Here is a 14,539-nt window from a genome sequence, read left to right as displayed (position 1 = left end):
GTTCATGGGTTTGAGCCGTGTGCTGACAGCACAGAGCCTGCTTGGGATGCTCTTCTCTCTCTCTCTCTCTCTCTCTCTCTCTGTCTCTCTCTCTGCCCCTCCCCCATTCCTGCTCTCCTCTCAATTAATAAATCAACATTAAACAATAAAAATAAAAAAAGATTTTCTCTCATTCTCTCTCTGCCCTTCTCCTGTGCTCTCTTTCCCTCTCTAAAATTAAAAAGAGAGAAAAAAAGAGGAAGGAAGGGAGTGAGGGAGGGAGGAAGGTAAGAAGGAAGGAGTTGAGAAAAGAAAGGCATGTGCTATATATGAAATAGAAGAAAGCAGAAATTTAAGGCAAAAACAAATTTCTGCTTTAATATAGCATATAGGGCATCTTTCACACTTCACAGCTATTGAAATAAAATTTTCAGTTGAAAACAATTCTTTGAACGGAACCAGTGTTTAGGACTTAAACACGGCAAAAATTACTTCAATTCATGCAGACTATAAAGAGCTCAGTGATTCCAAGGCCCATATTAGCAATTCTAAAGTGAACAGTGGCCCTTGCTAGGAGAACACATTTTGGAGTTATGTATTTTTCATCCAGACAAAATCTAACTCTGCCTTGTGGCAACTGCTCCTACTTTCTAATTTGATAGTGTCAGGAGTGAAAAAAGAAGGGTCTGGGCACTCCTAAACAAGGGCACACAAAAAACCACATGAGTGCTTTGAGAGAAAACGGGGAAGGGTAGCACGATGTCATCAACGTCTACAGGACCACGTGCGTGCGTGCTCAGAACACCGAGCACGAGCACCGTCAGCAGGTAGGGCACGTGACCGGCCACAGCAGAGGGGCGGGGCTGGGCAGACATGATCACATGACTCCGTCTTGTGTGTACTCTACTCTGTACTCTGTAACTTACCCAGTTGGAGAAGGTTATCATTAGTAGAAGCCTTTTACCTGATCGTGTGCACATATTCAAAACAGGGACTCTGTGTTGACCCACTGCCCCCTTGGAACAAAAAGAAATGAACTGCAGGGTAAGGGGGCTCCATGATGGGTGAGGGGTAACCAGGTCACCCAGTGACAGTGTGGGGGTGCTACTGCTACGTTGGACCTGGAAGCAATGATCCACGGGCTTCTGAAAGTATGAAAGTTCAATGCGTGAAAACTGAACAATGGGCTTAAGTATTTTAACAGTAATTTAATTCCTAGGGAGCTTAAGAATATAAGAAAATCACAAATTACTGGATCCTGCTAGCACTGCCTTCTCATGCTGGAGTCAAATGGGCACTCACAGGTTTCCTGAACAGGGTGGGGCTGTTTGCAAATTTGAGAGGCTGAAAAAACTGCTCCAGGAACCTAATTCTACCAAAGCATAGCTCCTTCCCTGAACCTAGGGGAGGTGGAGACAGTAAGGAAATTCTTAACCTTTCCAGAAGTTCTTGGGCTGGGGTGGCGGGCACAGAGTAAACACAGGCTGACTGGAGAGGACAGAAGGATTAGGCTAGGGGATAACATTTGTGAACAGACAGCCATGTTTTAAGACAGAGATTGTTAAAATCTACCTATCTATAACAATGGAGAATTTGAGACTAAAAAGAAAGTAAATACCGGAGCCTGGGTGGCTCAGTTGGTTGGGTGACCAACTTTTGATTTCGGTTGGGGTCATGATCTCATGGTTGGTGGGATAGAGCCCCTCGTGGGGTTCATGCTGATAGCTTAGATCTCTCCCTCCTTCTCCCTCCCTCTCCCTCTCTCTCTCTCTCTCTCTCTCCACCTCCCCCCACCTGCCCCCCTCCCCAGCTCATGCACACAGGTGTGTGCTCTCTTTCTCAAAATAAATAAATAAACATAAAAAATATGAATAAATAAAACTTAGGAGGATCAGAAACAAAATAAAAGCAGCTCCAATGAATACAAACAATGAGATAAACCTGGTCATAAGTATTTTTTTTCCTTTTCTGCACCTTCCTCCAACCTGCATAGTTTTCCTTGAAACTGTGACCACCGGATTCCTTCCCTTAACAGTGGATATGATGTGATGGGAGTTATCTGTACTCTCCAGGATGGATTTCAAATATTATATTATTTTACCTATTTTTCTAATGATCTTTTTCTAAGGTCCTAATTGCAGTTAAGCATTGCTAGAATTGACTGTATTTGTATTTCTCTATCTCTTTCTACTTAAGGTTATGATTGCTTTGAAGGCAGAGACCTTGTTACATCATACAATTACTGTGCCTTGCTTACAGAAAGCGGTATCTGCTGAGTAAAATTGAGTCTAGAATATACTGAAGAACAGACCACGGATCTCTTTCTAAAAAGGACTAATTCAATCATGGTTTTGGTACCCTCTGTGGGTACTGACCCAACATCCATTCTCCCCTTCTTACTTGCTAACAGAACTCTGATTTTGCTGGGAAGATTATGCTGGGCTAAAAACTCCACTTTTCAGAGTCCTCTATAGCTCTGGAAAGCCATGAAATCCAGCTCTGAGATATAGGGAGAACATACTGACTGGGTGGTCTTCCAAGGAAGCTTTGTTTGATAGAGAAGGTATATATTTAGTAGATATAAGCCAGAAGCTGGTGGTCCTTGGCCCTTCCTTCCCCCCTGATCCCCTTTTTGGAGCACAGATAAGGATACAATGCCTAGAATGGCAGAGCCATCTTGAGGTCATGAGGACAAGGTGAACACACACTAAGGTTAGTAGAGCTGTGTGCTTGACAGCATTTTTGAGGTGCTCTACCAGCCTCTGGACTTCTTGGTACATGGGGAAAAGAAATCTATCATTTGGTCATCACGACAGCTGTTGCTTACAGCAGAATGCAATCCTTGGCTTTTAAAGAATTAGTTGGAAGATAATGCAGTCAGTGGACTTGAGTTAGTACTTTTCCCCAGTAAGTCTCCACTTGTATCCGAAAAGGAGAAACACAAAGAGTGTGTGCGGCAAAATGGGGGAAAGGCCAATGCCATCCCACGGCAGGAGTGGAAAGAAAGCCGTGGTGCCTGCAGAACAGGCCCCATTCCTCCCCCGACTGGTTTCCAGTGGCCAGCACAAGTCATTCCAAGCCAGTGATTTGCATCTAACAAGTCCCATCTCCTGTCTCTTTTCCATTTCCAGCTCTGTAGTGAAATACACCAACATTTCCAAAAACAAGTTCTTTAGAATATCTGTTCTGGAGATTTTAATCTCTGTTATACCTAGAATTCTGTCATCAAATAAGTTCAGGGAATAAGTCAAAGTTAATATGGGATTCATTACTGCAGGATTTATTGGACATGTTAGCAGGGAAATCTCCAAAGGAAAGCTGTTTAAGCAGCTGTTCTCAAAACGATTTGCCCAAGGATCCTTTTCTTCCCAGAGTCACTTGAGGAACTAGTATTTTGCAAAACATGCTTTGAGAAACACTGAAGTCGCAATGTCACATGCCCCCAAAACATGTGGCTCCTGCATCCCAAGAAGATTTTTGCTCTGTCCTTTGTGGGGTTCTCGCGGTAGATGCAAAGATGTTTATTCAGACTTTCTTCCCACATCCTTGGGCCCTGCAATGCATGAATGGTAAACTGATAAGCAACCTCCCTGCCCCAGCAGCCCTTGAATAATGGACTGAGGCAAGCCATTTTTACTCTCCCCAGGTACAAGTTCATGTTTGGTTAAGCAGGCAATATCCGTTTAAGTGAGATTTCTGAGAGGAAATGATTAAAAGTCACAGAAAGTACTCAAGAAGGAAAAAAGGAGGATTGGGTCACGTGAAACATTAGAAATATGAGACTTCTAGTTTACTATATCATAACACAAATTATTTGATAGAACCCCAAGAGTAACATATATTAGTATCCCTAGAACAAATGTTGAATAGAGCCCATTTGGGGAAATGTTTAGTATATACTTTATTGTCAACCACGGTAATTGAAGTGGAACGGAGACCCGGAATGATACTTGTTAGATGAACATTGCTTGCATTTAGTAACTGCCCATTGCTGAGAAGAAGATGGAGCCGTTTTCAGCATCAGTCCCCGGGGTATTAGCTGGTGTTCCGTGATCTGAGTGAGCTCCTAGGGAAGCTAACCCGCCGGGCTCCAGCAGCAGAGACAGGCTTCCTCATGCCAGCCTCAACGGACAGGCAGAGCAGCAGACTGAGTGTTCAGGCGGTCCCCTGAGGATGGTCTACAGGCCTGTTACCCTCACGCCCTGAACAGGCCACGGTGGTGCTGCCACACAGGTGTTTCGGCTCACCAAATGAAGGAATAATGCGTGCTTGAAAGCTCTTAAGAGCTTACGGAGAGATGAGGCTCCGAAATCCATAGCCCATTAAGAAACACTAATATCTGTGTGAAGTCCCTGACAGGTCTGTGTAAGAGGATTACTAATGTTCCATCGAAAGAAGCCCAAATAGGAGGCCGAGGGAAAGCTTAGGAAACATGTCAGAGATGGCTTTAATTTTAGCACTCGACAGGGCACTGATTTTAAGGCTTAAAAAGCCATTTGTGGAACTATCAGGCAGCCCTTTTATTTTATTTTTATTTTTTTACCTTGTTAGTACACACTTACGCAGCGCTTACTCTATGCTAGGCACTGTTCCAAGAAGCACTTTACAAATAGTAACTAATTTAATCCTCACAGTAAGCCCACTCACAGGCTTCTTCCTCATCTGTGTTTTACAGCTGAGGAAACTGAGGCACAGAAATGTCACACAGTTAGGTTCTATAACAAAGAAGTTCCATTGGATAGGTTTCCATTGCACATAATGTATTATGACTATCCCTCCAAGGGTCTTCCTTCCCCGTGGGATCTTGACCTTCCCAAGGCCAGGGTCCCATCTACCCTTTCCTGTGTTCTTTTTCTTTTTTTTTTTTTAAAGTAGGCATCATGCCTAACATGGAGCCCAACATGGGGCTTGAACTCACGACCCTGAAATCAAGACTTGAGCTGAGATCAAGAGTTGGATGCTTAACCAATTGAGCCACCCAGGTGCCCCTCTTCCCTGTGTTCTTATGCCCAGTCAGCGTTCAATACATACTGGCTAAATGGATCAAAAAGTGTAGGCCTGCATGTCTTTTTTGAGATCCTTGGGACCACATGTGTGCGGAAATTCAGAATTTTTTGAATTTTAGGAAGTATAGTGCATACATCACACATGACCATGGGTAGGTCTGGGACAGCAGCCCGTAATACAATACATTTACATTTCTACAGCTAAACGTATGAATGGCCACCCTAAATGAGTAAACAAAGACTATAAATATGGATAAAGACTAAGAGAGCCTCATGGGAGTTCAGGTGAGGCTCCACCAACAAGCAAGCTGTGAAGAAAAAAAAAAAAAAGCACTTGGTTTTCAGAGCGTTCTGGATTTTGGAATGGCAGGTGAGGGACGGAGGGCCAATCTCCACGAAGATCTCTGAGCTGTGCTGACCCCAGGGAACCTTTCAGTGGAGAGACGATGTCCCATTCATACGGTCGCTATGTACCGATGACCAGAGCGAGGGCCTGGAGGACACGTGCTGGAGACCTGGGCCTGGCCTGGACTTTAGGGGCATATGCACCTACTCAGGGGGATCAGAGAGGTGTATCGGGAAAAGAAAACAGCCCTGGACTGGGGCGCAGTGGAAAAGGTTCAGAGGCAGCTTCCCTCCCTCTGAGCCGGTTATTTTGGGAAAAGCATAAGACCAACTTGGCAAGCATCCACAGGCTGGCCAAGGTGTCATAAAAAATAGTTCCATGCTTACACGTTGGCTTAAGTAGCATGTCTCAACATTGTCTGGCCAGAAAAAAAAAATCCTCCTTCCTTTCATTTTGTTCAAGCGAAGTGACTTCCTGTTGTCCTAAACTATGTGCTCCTCATGCTCTAACAAATCACCACAAATGCAGTGGCTTAAAACAACACCTATTTTCTGACAGTTCTGGAGGCCAGAAGTCCAGAACATGTCTCATGGGGCTAACATCAAGGTGTCAGCAGAGCTGCCCTAGGGGACCGTCTGTCTCCTTGCCATTTCCACCTTCCACAGGCTGCCCGCATTCCAGGGCTCACGGCCCCTTCCTCCACCTTCAAACAAGAGCCGGACGGTGAAGGCTTTCCATCACTCTGCATCACTCTGATCAACTCTGGCCCTCCTACCTCCCTCTTTCACTTTTAAAGAGCTTTGTTTTTATTTTTTTTTAACTTTTTACATTTATTTTGAGAGAGAGAGACAGAGCGTGTGAGTGGGAGAGAGGCAGAGAGAGAGGAGAGAGAATTCCAAGCAGGCTCCACACTGTCAATGCAGAGCCCAACACAGGGCTTGAACTCACGAACTGTGAGATCACGAATGGAGCCGAAATCAAGAGCCAGACGCTTAACAGACTGAGTCACCCAGGTGTCCCTAAGGAGCTTTGTTTTTACATCAGGTCCACCTGGATAATCTCCTCATCAAAAAATCTTAATCACATCTGCAATACCCTCAGCCTTTCAAGGTCACGTATGCAAAAGTTTTGGGGATTAGGACAAGGACATATTTAGGGGGTGGGGAGGCAGTATGTCTACAACAATATCTAAATTTCTTTTGCATTCCCAGCATCTAATGCAGTGCCAGACACAGAGCAGAGGCTTAATCAATGTCTGCTTGGCCTTCATCCATATTACTTAAATGTCTCCAACCATCAATTTCCTCATCTATCAGTAGATAAAAATACCTATTAAGAGCCTCACATGAAATAATGCATACGAAAGTGCTCTGAAAACTATAAAGAACCAGCAGACAAGATCCCACTGACTAGTAGTGGGGAGTACATGCATCCATTTGTGAAACAGCTAGCATATAAAGAAGGAACGACAGCATGATGCTAAGAGGATTCCATTCAATTTGGTAAGTCATTATGGAAGACAGTTGCTGGGGATCTAAATCATGTTATATCACGTGGCCTTGAGGTAGTCCAGCTTGGGACATGGCCTAATTTAGTGCCCAAATTAAAGAGGGCACTATAATGTCTACTCTGGGGCAAAAGTATCAACTAGGACTCTTGCAGGCAAACAGAACACATGGTCACCCCAAGTATACTGCCTGGGGGTTTCACCCAGGTCAGTCACCACAAGTATACTGGCCCTGGAGCCAGACTGCCTGCAACCAGATGCAGATCCACACTCAGACCTCTGAGACCTGGGGCACGTTATTTAACCAATCTCTGTCTTGATTTTCTCATCTATAAAATAAGGATAACAGACACCCCCCGCCCTGTCCCCGCCCCTGCAACGCTAATGTGAGGATGAGTTATTACATGTGGAGCATTCAGAACAGAGCCTAGAACACAGTAAGAGGTCAGTACAAGTTAGTGATCATCACCCTTCAAGGCCAGCCATACTCTAATTTCTCACACATTCCCAGCACAGAACTTCTAGTGTTTTCCCATACGCCCAGCCAGAAGGCAAAGGGCTGGCATGGCTTAGCAGCAGTAAACAAATCTCTACGAGGACTGACAGTCTTTTTGTTGATACCTGCTTCCTAATACCCCCCTTTCTGCTTTCCCATCCCAGCTCTTGAGCTCACTGTGGATCACAGAGCTGCAGCCCGGGCCTGGGCTCCTACAGTGCTTTGTCATGAAATCTAGCAAAACCCTTTGTTATTAGAGAGGGAGACAGGCTGACTGGAAGATTAACTCCCTAAAGCAGCAGTCTCTGCAGTGAGTGCCGCTGTGTCCAGCTGATAGAGGGGGTGATATCTTACTTCTAATTTTAAACTTCGGAACACTAAAATTATAATGTGCTAGCGTCATTTTTAAAATGCAAGCGGCACCAACATGTTCCTGCCTCTATTACCCCTTGTCACTTCTGTCCTAAATGAAACCCCAAGTCATGTCTCAGCAGAAAGATGTTACAAGTACAAACTAAACTACTTCTGCAGAACTTAAAAAACAATTTTTTTTTACTGTTTATTTATTTTTGAGAGAGACACAGAACGCAAGTGGGAGAGGGGCAGAGAGAGAGGGAGACACAGCATCCAAAGCAGGCTCCAGGCTCTGAACTGTCAGCACAGAGTCCGACGCGGGGTTCAAACCCACAAACCGCGAGATCACGACCTGAGCCAAAGTTGGACGCTTAACCGACTGAGCCACCGAGGCGCCCCTCTTCTGCTGAACTTTTATGCTATTTACACAGGTTATAAAAATAATAGCTGCAATAATTAATATTGATTCAGTGCCAGGCATTGTTCTAAGCCCATTATGGGTATTTGAGCTCCAACAATTCTATGAAGTAGGGACTATTATTATCCCCCATTTACAGATGAGAAAAAGAAAACACAGAAGGGTAAAAGGAAGGAATGAACTCTGACAGTCTGGCTTGAGCCAGACACCAACTCTGCTTCCTCTCCTGCTGGAAAGCCAAGCTCGCCCTGGCCCAGCAGGTGCCATCCTGGGAGACTAGTTACAGAAAACAAGCACTTCGCCTGCCTGTGTGCAGAATGCCTTCATCTCCTTTGTCTGTCTGGCAAACTCCTACACATCCTGCACCACCCTGCCCTCTGTCAGCCTCCAGTGTGCATCCCTGGGTGCACTGAAGGCAAATGGTGAGTTTTCGATATGGCAGGTATTCAGTAGCTGCTCCATTTTTTTTAGGTCTTGATGTTTAAACAGCATTAGCCATACAAAGGGCTTCAGAGCAGCTTTTGTTTTCAGAGTACGCTCCTTGGGTTAATCGAAGACAGAATTTGATTTAGAGAACTGTGATGTGCACTCACGCAAGACCGAATCATACACGAGGATACCCTGCGGGCCGCAGCACGGAGCTTCACGCACATAAACCTCACGCGTTTCGGCAGAGGCAGGCTGTTGGTTTTCCTCAGCTCAGTTTACTAAAGCTACACAGACCCAGAACCACATGCCGCCGGAACCATTCGATGGCTTCTAACGCAACAAGTCCCCCAGACACACACGCAGCCCGGCGTCGCCCTGGCCACCTTACTTGTTAATGTTGCTGCCTTCTTTCAGTCGCTCTCCCGCGGCTCCTGTTTTGGACACTCTCTCGCTACCCGCCAGGTCTACCAGGCTGACCTTACTGACCTTCTCTCCGGAGTTCTAGTTGGAGGAAACAGGACAACAACACACGTGAGTGCAAATGCAGATGTCTACGCGGATGTTGGTACTGTAACTGAGGGCAGCCTCAGCGGCCAGGCCCCTGCCGCTGTCTATTCCTTTGGGAGGAAGGAAAAAGGAATGAATGAATCAGACAGGGCAGGTAAGAAGCTATGCAGACTCGCATTTGCACGGTCAAATTTAAACTGCCGTGCGAATGCAGTGTTTGTTGTATAGCTGGGGAGCAAGCACGCTCAGCTTTCCGAATACAGTCAGGAAGCGGGAGGTTTTCTGTGCCTTTGAGGAAACACCAGCACATGAAGATGCCTGCATATTCAGGTCAAATTCCTCTCCTTTCGAAAAAGTGTTCTTTAGGCTAAAGATTGTGGTTTTTTTCTTTAATAGCCCTTAAGGGTTATGAGGTAGACACAGCTGTTTTTAGGGGAATTTCAGGATGAAAGTATACATATTAAAAGCTGTATGGCGACATCATCACGCTCTTTAGGGAGTTTACACAAGAAACCCTATATTTTTTTTAAAGTTCTATATAAAGGAAGACCTAATAAACTAAACGATTTAAGCAAAGTGGCTCAGCTAGTAAGTAGGAAAGCCCACACAAAATTCTCAGCAGCAGAACCCAACCCAAACACTTCATTGCTGCAGATATCTGAGTTCTTTTATTGCCACCAAAGGCTCCCCCCTGTCCCTCACCCCAGACTGCAGGTCGTAAAGCGTCTGCGTGATTATGATGTTGAACACAGCATGGGAGCGGCTACTTTCTTCATTCATGTTGGTTGCAGCTACGGTCCGAGACTTATTTCCCTCAGACATCAATGACTCAATATCCTAGAGGCAAAGCATAAGGAAAACATCAGAAGCAAACACATGGGAATGCGGTCCCGCCTACCAGGTGTACAGATTAATGACCATCCCTGGGACGCAGGGTCACCGCCTTTCCACCCAAACCTCCGCGGGCACGGTGGGAGCCTTTACCTCCCTCTCCGCTTTCTAAGATACGAGATGTTTCCCCCAGTCTGGCCCTCCCACAATTGTCCCCTTTCTCCGTTCAGCACCTTTTTTTGCCCCGGCAAGTTCCTAGGGAAGAAAAGAAATGTGTATCGAGCTCCAGATAGTAACAGCAGTGACCTTATTTTATTCTAACTCTCCTGTGCTTCAGACTCTGCATGGCTGTCTACTGCTTTTGTGTCCCCCTCCTCCCACACCGTGCTTCTCCAAGGACAAGGACTTTTCCTTATTCATCCTTGTACACCTGTCTTCGAATGCTGGGAACCTATGGGCTCTCACACAATGTTTGCTGAATAAGTTTTATAAAAGATGCATTCTCCTGATGTTACCCACAGAACACTGACGTTCATGGAGATCAAGTTAACTTTTCCTACATCTAGTCAGAGACAGAGCGGGGAAGCAAGTCACAAGCTCCGTGGCTCTTACGAATAAGTGACAGGGTGAGATGGACGCTGACCCCCAGCACACTGAGCTAGGACCCACACACCTGAGCGAAGGTGCTGACTTAGCACTGTTACGCCAGAGAGTTTTCCATTCGCTTCAGCACCTAAGTGCTTCTAAAGTGATGAGTGCACTCTGGTTCTGATTTGAGCAACACTAAAACCTTCTTCATCTAAATGGCTGGAGGGAGTTATCTCACAGATTAATTTTAGTCACACTGAGTCTGAGGTGATGATGGGACGGCCACAACCTCCAGACCACACACCTAGATAGAGGATGTTTTGGCTCACTCGTCTGTCTGCATCCCTCAGCAACACAGAGCAGGTTGTTTTGGGGGGTTTCCGGAGCAGTGACAATAGAAGCAAGGTCAAAACATCTAGTCGGGAATATATAGAGGCGTTAAAGTCAAGTAGCGGGAGAATGAGATGGGTCAGTCAATGGAGAGAGGAGCAATTTGGACAAACAGAAGAACCAGAAGAGTGAAAAGCAATGGAAATGGGCACAGGAGACCCTGTCAGAGGGAGGAGCGTGAATTTACTACCCAACACTGCTTATGTGCATCTAGACTTCTCTAGGAGGACATCACTGGCAACCTTGGGGAGGCCATTTTCAAGAAAGTGGTATGAAAGAAAATATTCACAACTCAAAATGCTGCGCCTCTTAACCACACTGTAATGCCTTCACAACAAAGCAGGTTGAAGGTGTTTCTTTCCATGTAGGGGATGTTGCTACTGGGCTCCCGAGACCACACGTGGTACCAATATGCTATAAAGCATTCACATAAAAAATACATTCAACATTACTTACATGCTTCAATTTACCACCATTTTTTTTTTTAATGACTTTTTTTTTTTCAACTTTTTTTTTTTTTTTTGGGACAGAGAGAGACAGAGCATGAACGGGGGAGGGGCAGAGAGAGAGGGAGACACAGAATCGGAAACAGGCTCCAGGCTCCGAGCCATCAGCCCAGAGCCTGACGCGGGGCTCAAACTCACGGACCGTGAGATCGTGACCTGGCTGAAGTCGGACGCTTAACCGACTGCGCCACCCAGGCGCCCCTGACTTTTTTTTTTTTTTTTTTTTTAATGACACTTACCTCAAAACTAGTGACAGCCAGCTGGGATAAACCATCTACATATGGCCCCAACACTTTATGCTCTCGAACTTTAAGAGACTGTCTATTCCTTTGGGAGGAAGGAAAAAGGAATGAATGAATCAGACCAAACTGGGAAGCTTTTCTTTCTTTTTAAGTACTCAGAAACTAAGATTGCAATATTTTTAATGATCAAAAAAATATTCTAAAAGCTACTTTATTTGGATTAGCAAAACAGCATTCCATATGAGGAATGTCTTTTATACTCTGATTTCTATTTAAAGTAGCTTACTCTATTTAAAAAATTCTATCTTTACTCCCAAACTAAACACCCAGGACACAGAATACTAGGTTAGGCAAACTTGCTCTAGTAGATGAACTTTAGTTTTACGTAGAAGAAAAGGAAGGAAGGAAGGAAGGAAGAAAGGAAAGAAGGAAGGAAGGAAGAAAAGAAGGAAGGGAGGAGGAAGGAAGGAAGGAAAGCAAAGAACATACCAGAATTGAATTACACTTTTAAGACTATTTCATAAATAAGCACATTCTCAGTCTCAGTAAATAATGTCTTAAAGTTTTGATCAAGTATTTTTTTTTTATTTTTTAATATATGAAATTTACTGTCAAATTGGTTTCCATACAACACCCAGTGCTCATCCCAAAAGGTGCCCTCCTCAATACCCATCACCCACCCTGCCCTCCCTCCCACCCCCCATCAACCCTCAGTTTGTTCTCAGTTTTTAACAGTCTCTTATGCTTTGGCTCTCTCCCACTCTAACCTCTTTTTTTTTTTTCTTTCCTTCCCCTCCCCCATGGGTTTCTGTTACGTTTCTCAGGATCCACATAAGAGTGAAACCATATGGTATCTGTCTTTCTCTGTATGGCTTATTTCACTTAGCATCACACTCTCCAGTTCCATCCACGTTGCTACAAAAGGCCATATTTCATTTTTTCTCATTGCCACGTAGTATTCCATTGTGTATATAAACCACAATTTCTTTATCCATTCATCAATTGATGGACATTTAGGCTCTTTCCATAATTTGGCTATTGTTGAGAGTGCTGCTATAAACATTGCGGTACAAGTGCCCCTATGCATCAGTACTCCTGTATCCCTTGGATAAATTCCTAGCAGTGATCAAGTATTGAACAATATTAAAGTGTTTTAATTTGCTTTAAGTCTACATTGAGTTATGCTGCTTCTGTGCTGACAATTTTATGCAGAAGGTGATATGGCAATTGCTTGTAGTTACTGATATTTATCCTATATTTAGAATTGGCTCTGCTGGTGAAGACTTTAAAACTTTTTTGGATTTTTAAATGACAAACCTGGTCTGGGACCCATTTCAACAGCTTATCAATAGGTAATTGAGATTAAAAGCAAACTCATATATATCACAAGCATATTGCACCTGTCACCTTTTTCATTGCATCAGATATTAATCACCTTGCAAATCATAAGAATCAATGCTTGGCATCACTCCGGAGGGGGGGGGGGGGAGCTAAGGATTGCTGAGTGCTTCCCAGAGTCATGCATTGTGCCCTAAGAACTTTTTAGTTATCTCATTTAATCTTACAGCAACTTACAAAGTAGGTTTTACTACCTTTATTTTAACATAACAATGAGCAATTCTGTGTACTCTAAACTGGGGCAGACCAAACACGTATCTTCAAGACAGCTAGCTGGATGCACACACACCTGGAATTCTGCTCACTCAGCCTGCACAGAGAGTCTTTAATACTACTGTGGAGCAAGAAAAAGTCCCTCTAGCACAGTTCTGCTTGTGATGGGGACTAACATGGAATTCTTGTACCTGCTGGTGGGCTGCAAGCTGGTATAAGCCCTTTGGAAGACAGTTGGGCAGTACCTCATAAAGTCGGAGACTCAGTATCTTATTGCCCGCAAGTCTACCCCAGATGCAGTCCCTAGAAACCCCTACATTTGCAACACCCAAGAGGACACAACAAGAATGCTCAGAGCGGCACCGTAGCAGTAGAAAGTAGAAACCACACAGGCGACAGGCGTGAGACAGGCTATGGTAATCATATAATGGAACACCAAAAAGCAGTAAAAGTCAATGCATCCTTACTTCATATCATCAGAATGAATGAATCATGAACAGGAAACTACAAGTCAATGAAGGACATATATATGATAATGTCACACGAAGTTTCAAATTGTGCAAACTTATGTGCAAACTTTAAGAGGAGTGAAGATAATGAGAAACATAAAATTCCTAACAGTGGTTACCTTGGGGAGGGGTAGGGAATGGAATGGAATCCAAGAGAAACATATAGGGGCTCTAAAAATATTGGTCATGTTCCATTTTATTAAGCCAAATGTAAAGAGGGTAGTCAATTTTATTATTATTTATATCTTACATGTGTTGTAAGTGTTCTTTCATATGCAAATAGTTAATAACTTTAAAGTAAATATAAACATTTCCCACGATTGGTTCACTTCCTTGTCACCTACCATTTTGATCGTATACCTTTGGTAACACCCTTGACCACACAGCAGCTAGAAGCATATAAAATAATTCAGGATACTGAATTGTATTTAGAGAATGACCTGAACACACAGACACACCCCACAGACTTGAAACACAGGGTCAAAATGCACCACAGTATTAACAGTGGTTATTTTTAGTTTTGAGGGATTATAGGTCATTTTTAGTTCTTACTACGTTTTGCCTATTTTCTGAATTTTCTATGAATATGTGTTAGTTTTAAGTCAGTAAAAAAAAAATTAAGGAAGAAAAGTAAATGACCCTTTTTCTCTCTATGAATCAAGCTCATCTGGTTTTTATCACCTCATTTTTAAAAAGTACTGATGTGGGGATGTCCCCTTGGGTCCACTGACTCATAGTCTCTACGGGTGGGGCTCAGGCCAGCACATTCTTAAAAAGCCCCCCAATGTGATTCCAGCACACAGCCCAGGGAGAGAATGGC

The 14,539-nt window shown here is 44.1% G+C and overlaps 1 protein-coding gene across 4 annotated transcripts in view; it reads right to left on the bottom strand.

Annotated features, from left to right (window-relative positions):
* The window catches only part of KIF13A (kinesin family member 13A), a 216,787-nt gene that overhangs the window by 72,353 nt on the left and 129,895 nt on the right, over positions 1 to 14,539 (bottom strand). For all 4 annotated transcript variants that reach the window (XM_049654981.1, XM_049654984.1, XM_049654982.1 and 1 more), the window contains exons 7-9: positions 11,597 to 11,684; positions 9,745 to 9,879; positions 8,924 to 9,036 (exon numbers count right to left, since the gene is read on the bottom strand). In XM_049654981.1, the coding sequence (XP_049510938.1) occupies positions 8,924 to 9,036; positions 9,745 to 9,879; positions 11,597 to 11,684 (336 nt within the window). The remainder of the gene's footprint in view (positions 1 to 8,923; positions 9,037 to 9,744; positions 9,880 to 11,596; positions 11,685 to 14,539) is intronic.

The sequence above is a fragment of the Panthera uncia genome (assembly GCF_023721935.1).
Source record: "Panthera uncia isolate 11264 chromosome B2 unlocalized genomic scaffold, Puncia_PCG_1.0 HiC_scaffold_25, whole genome shotgun sequence".
Classification (NCBI taxonomy): Eukaryota; Metazoa; Chordata; class Mammalia; order Carnivora; family Felidae; genus Panthera; species Panthera uncia.
This window is presented reverse-complemented; position numbering and strand designations above follow the sequence as displayed.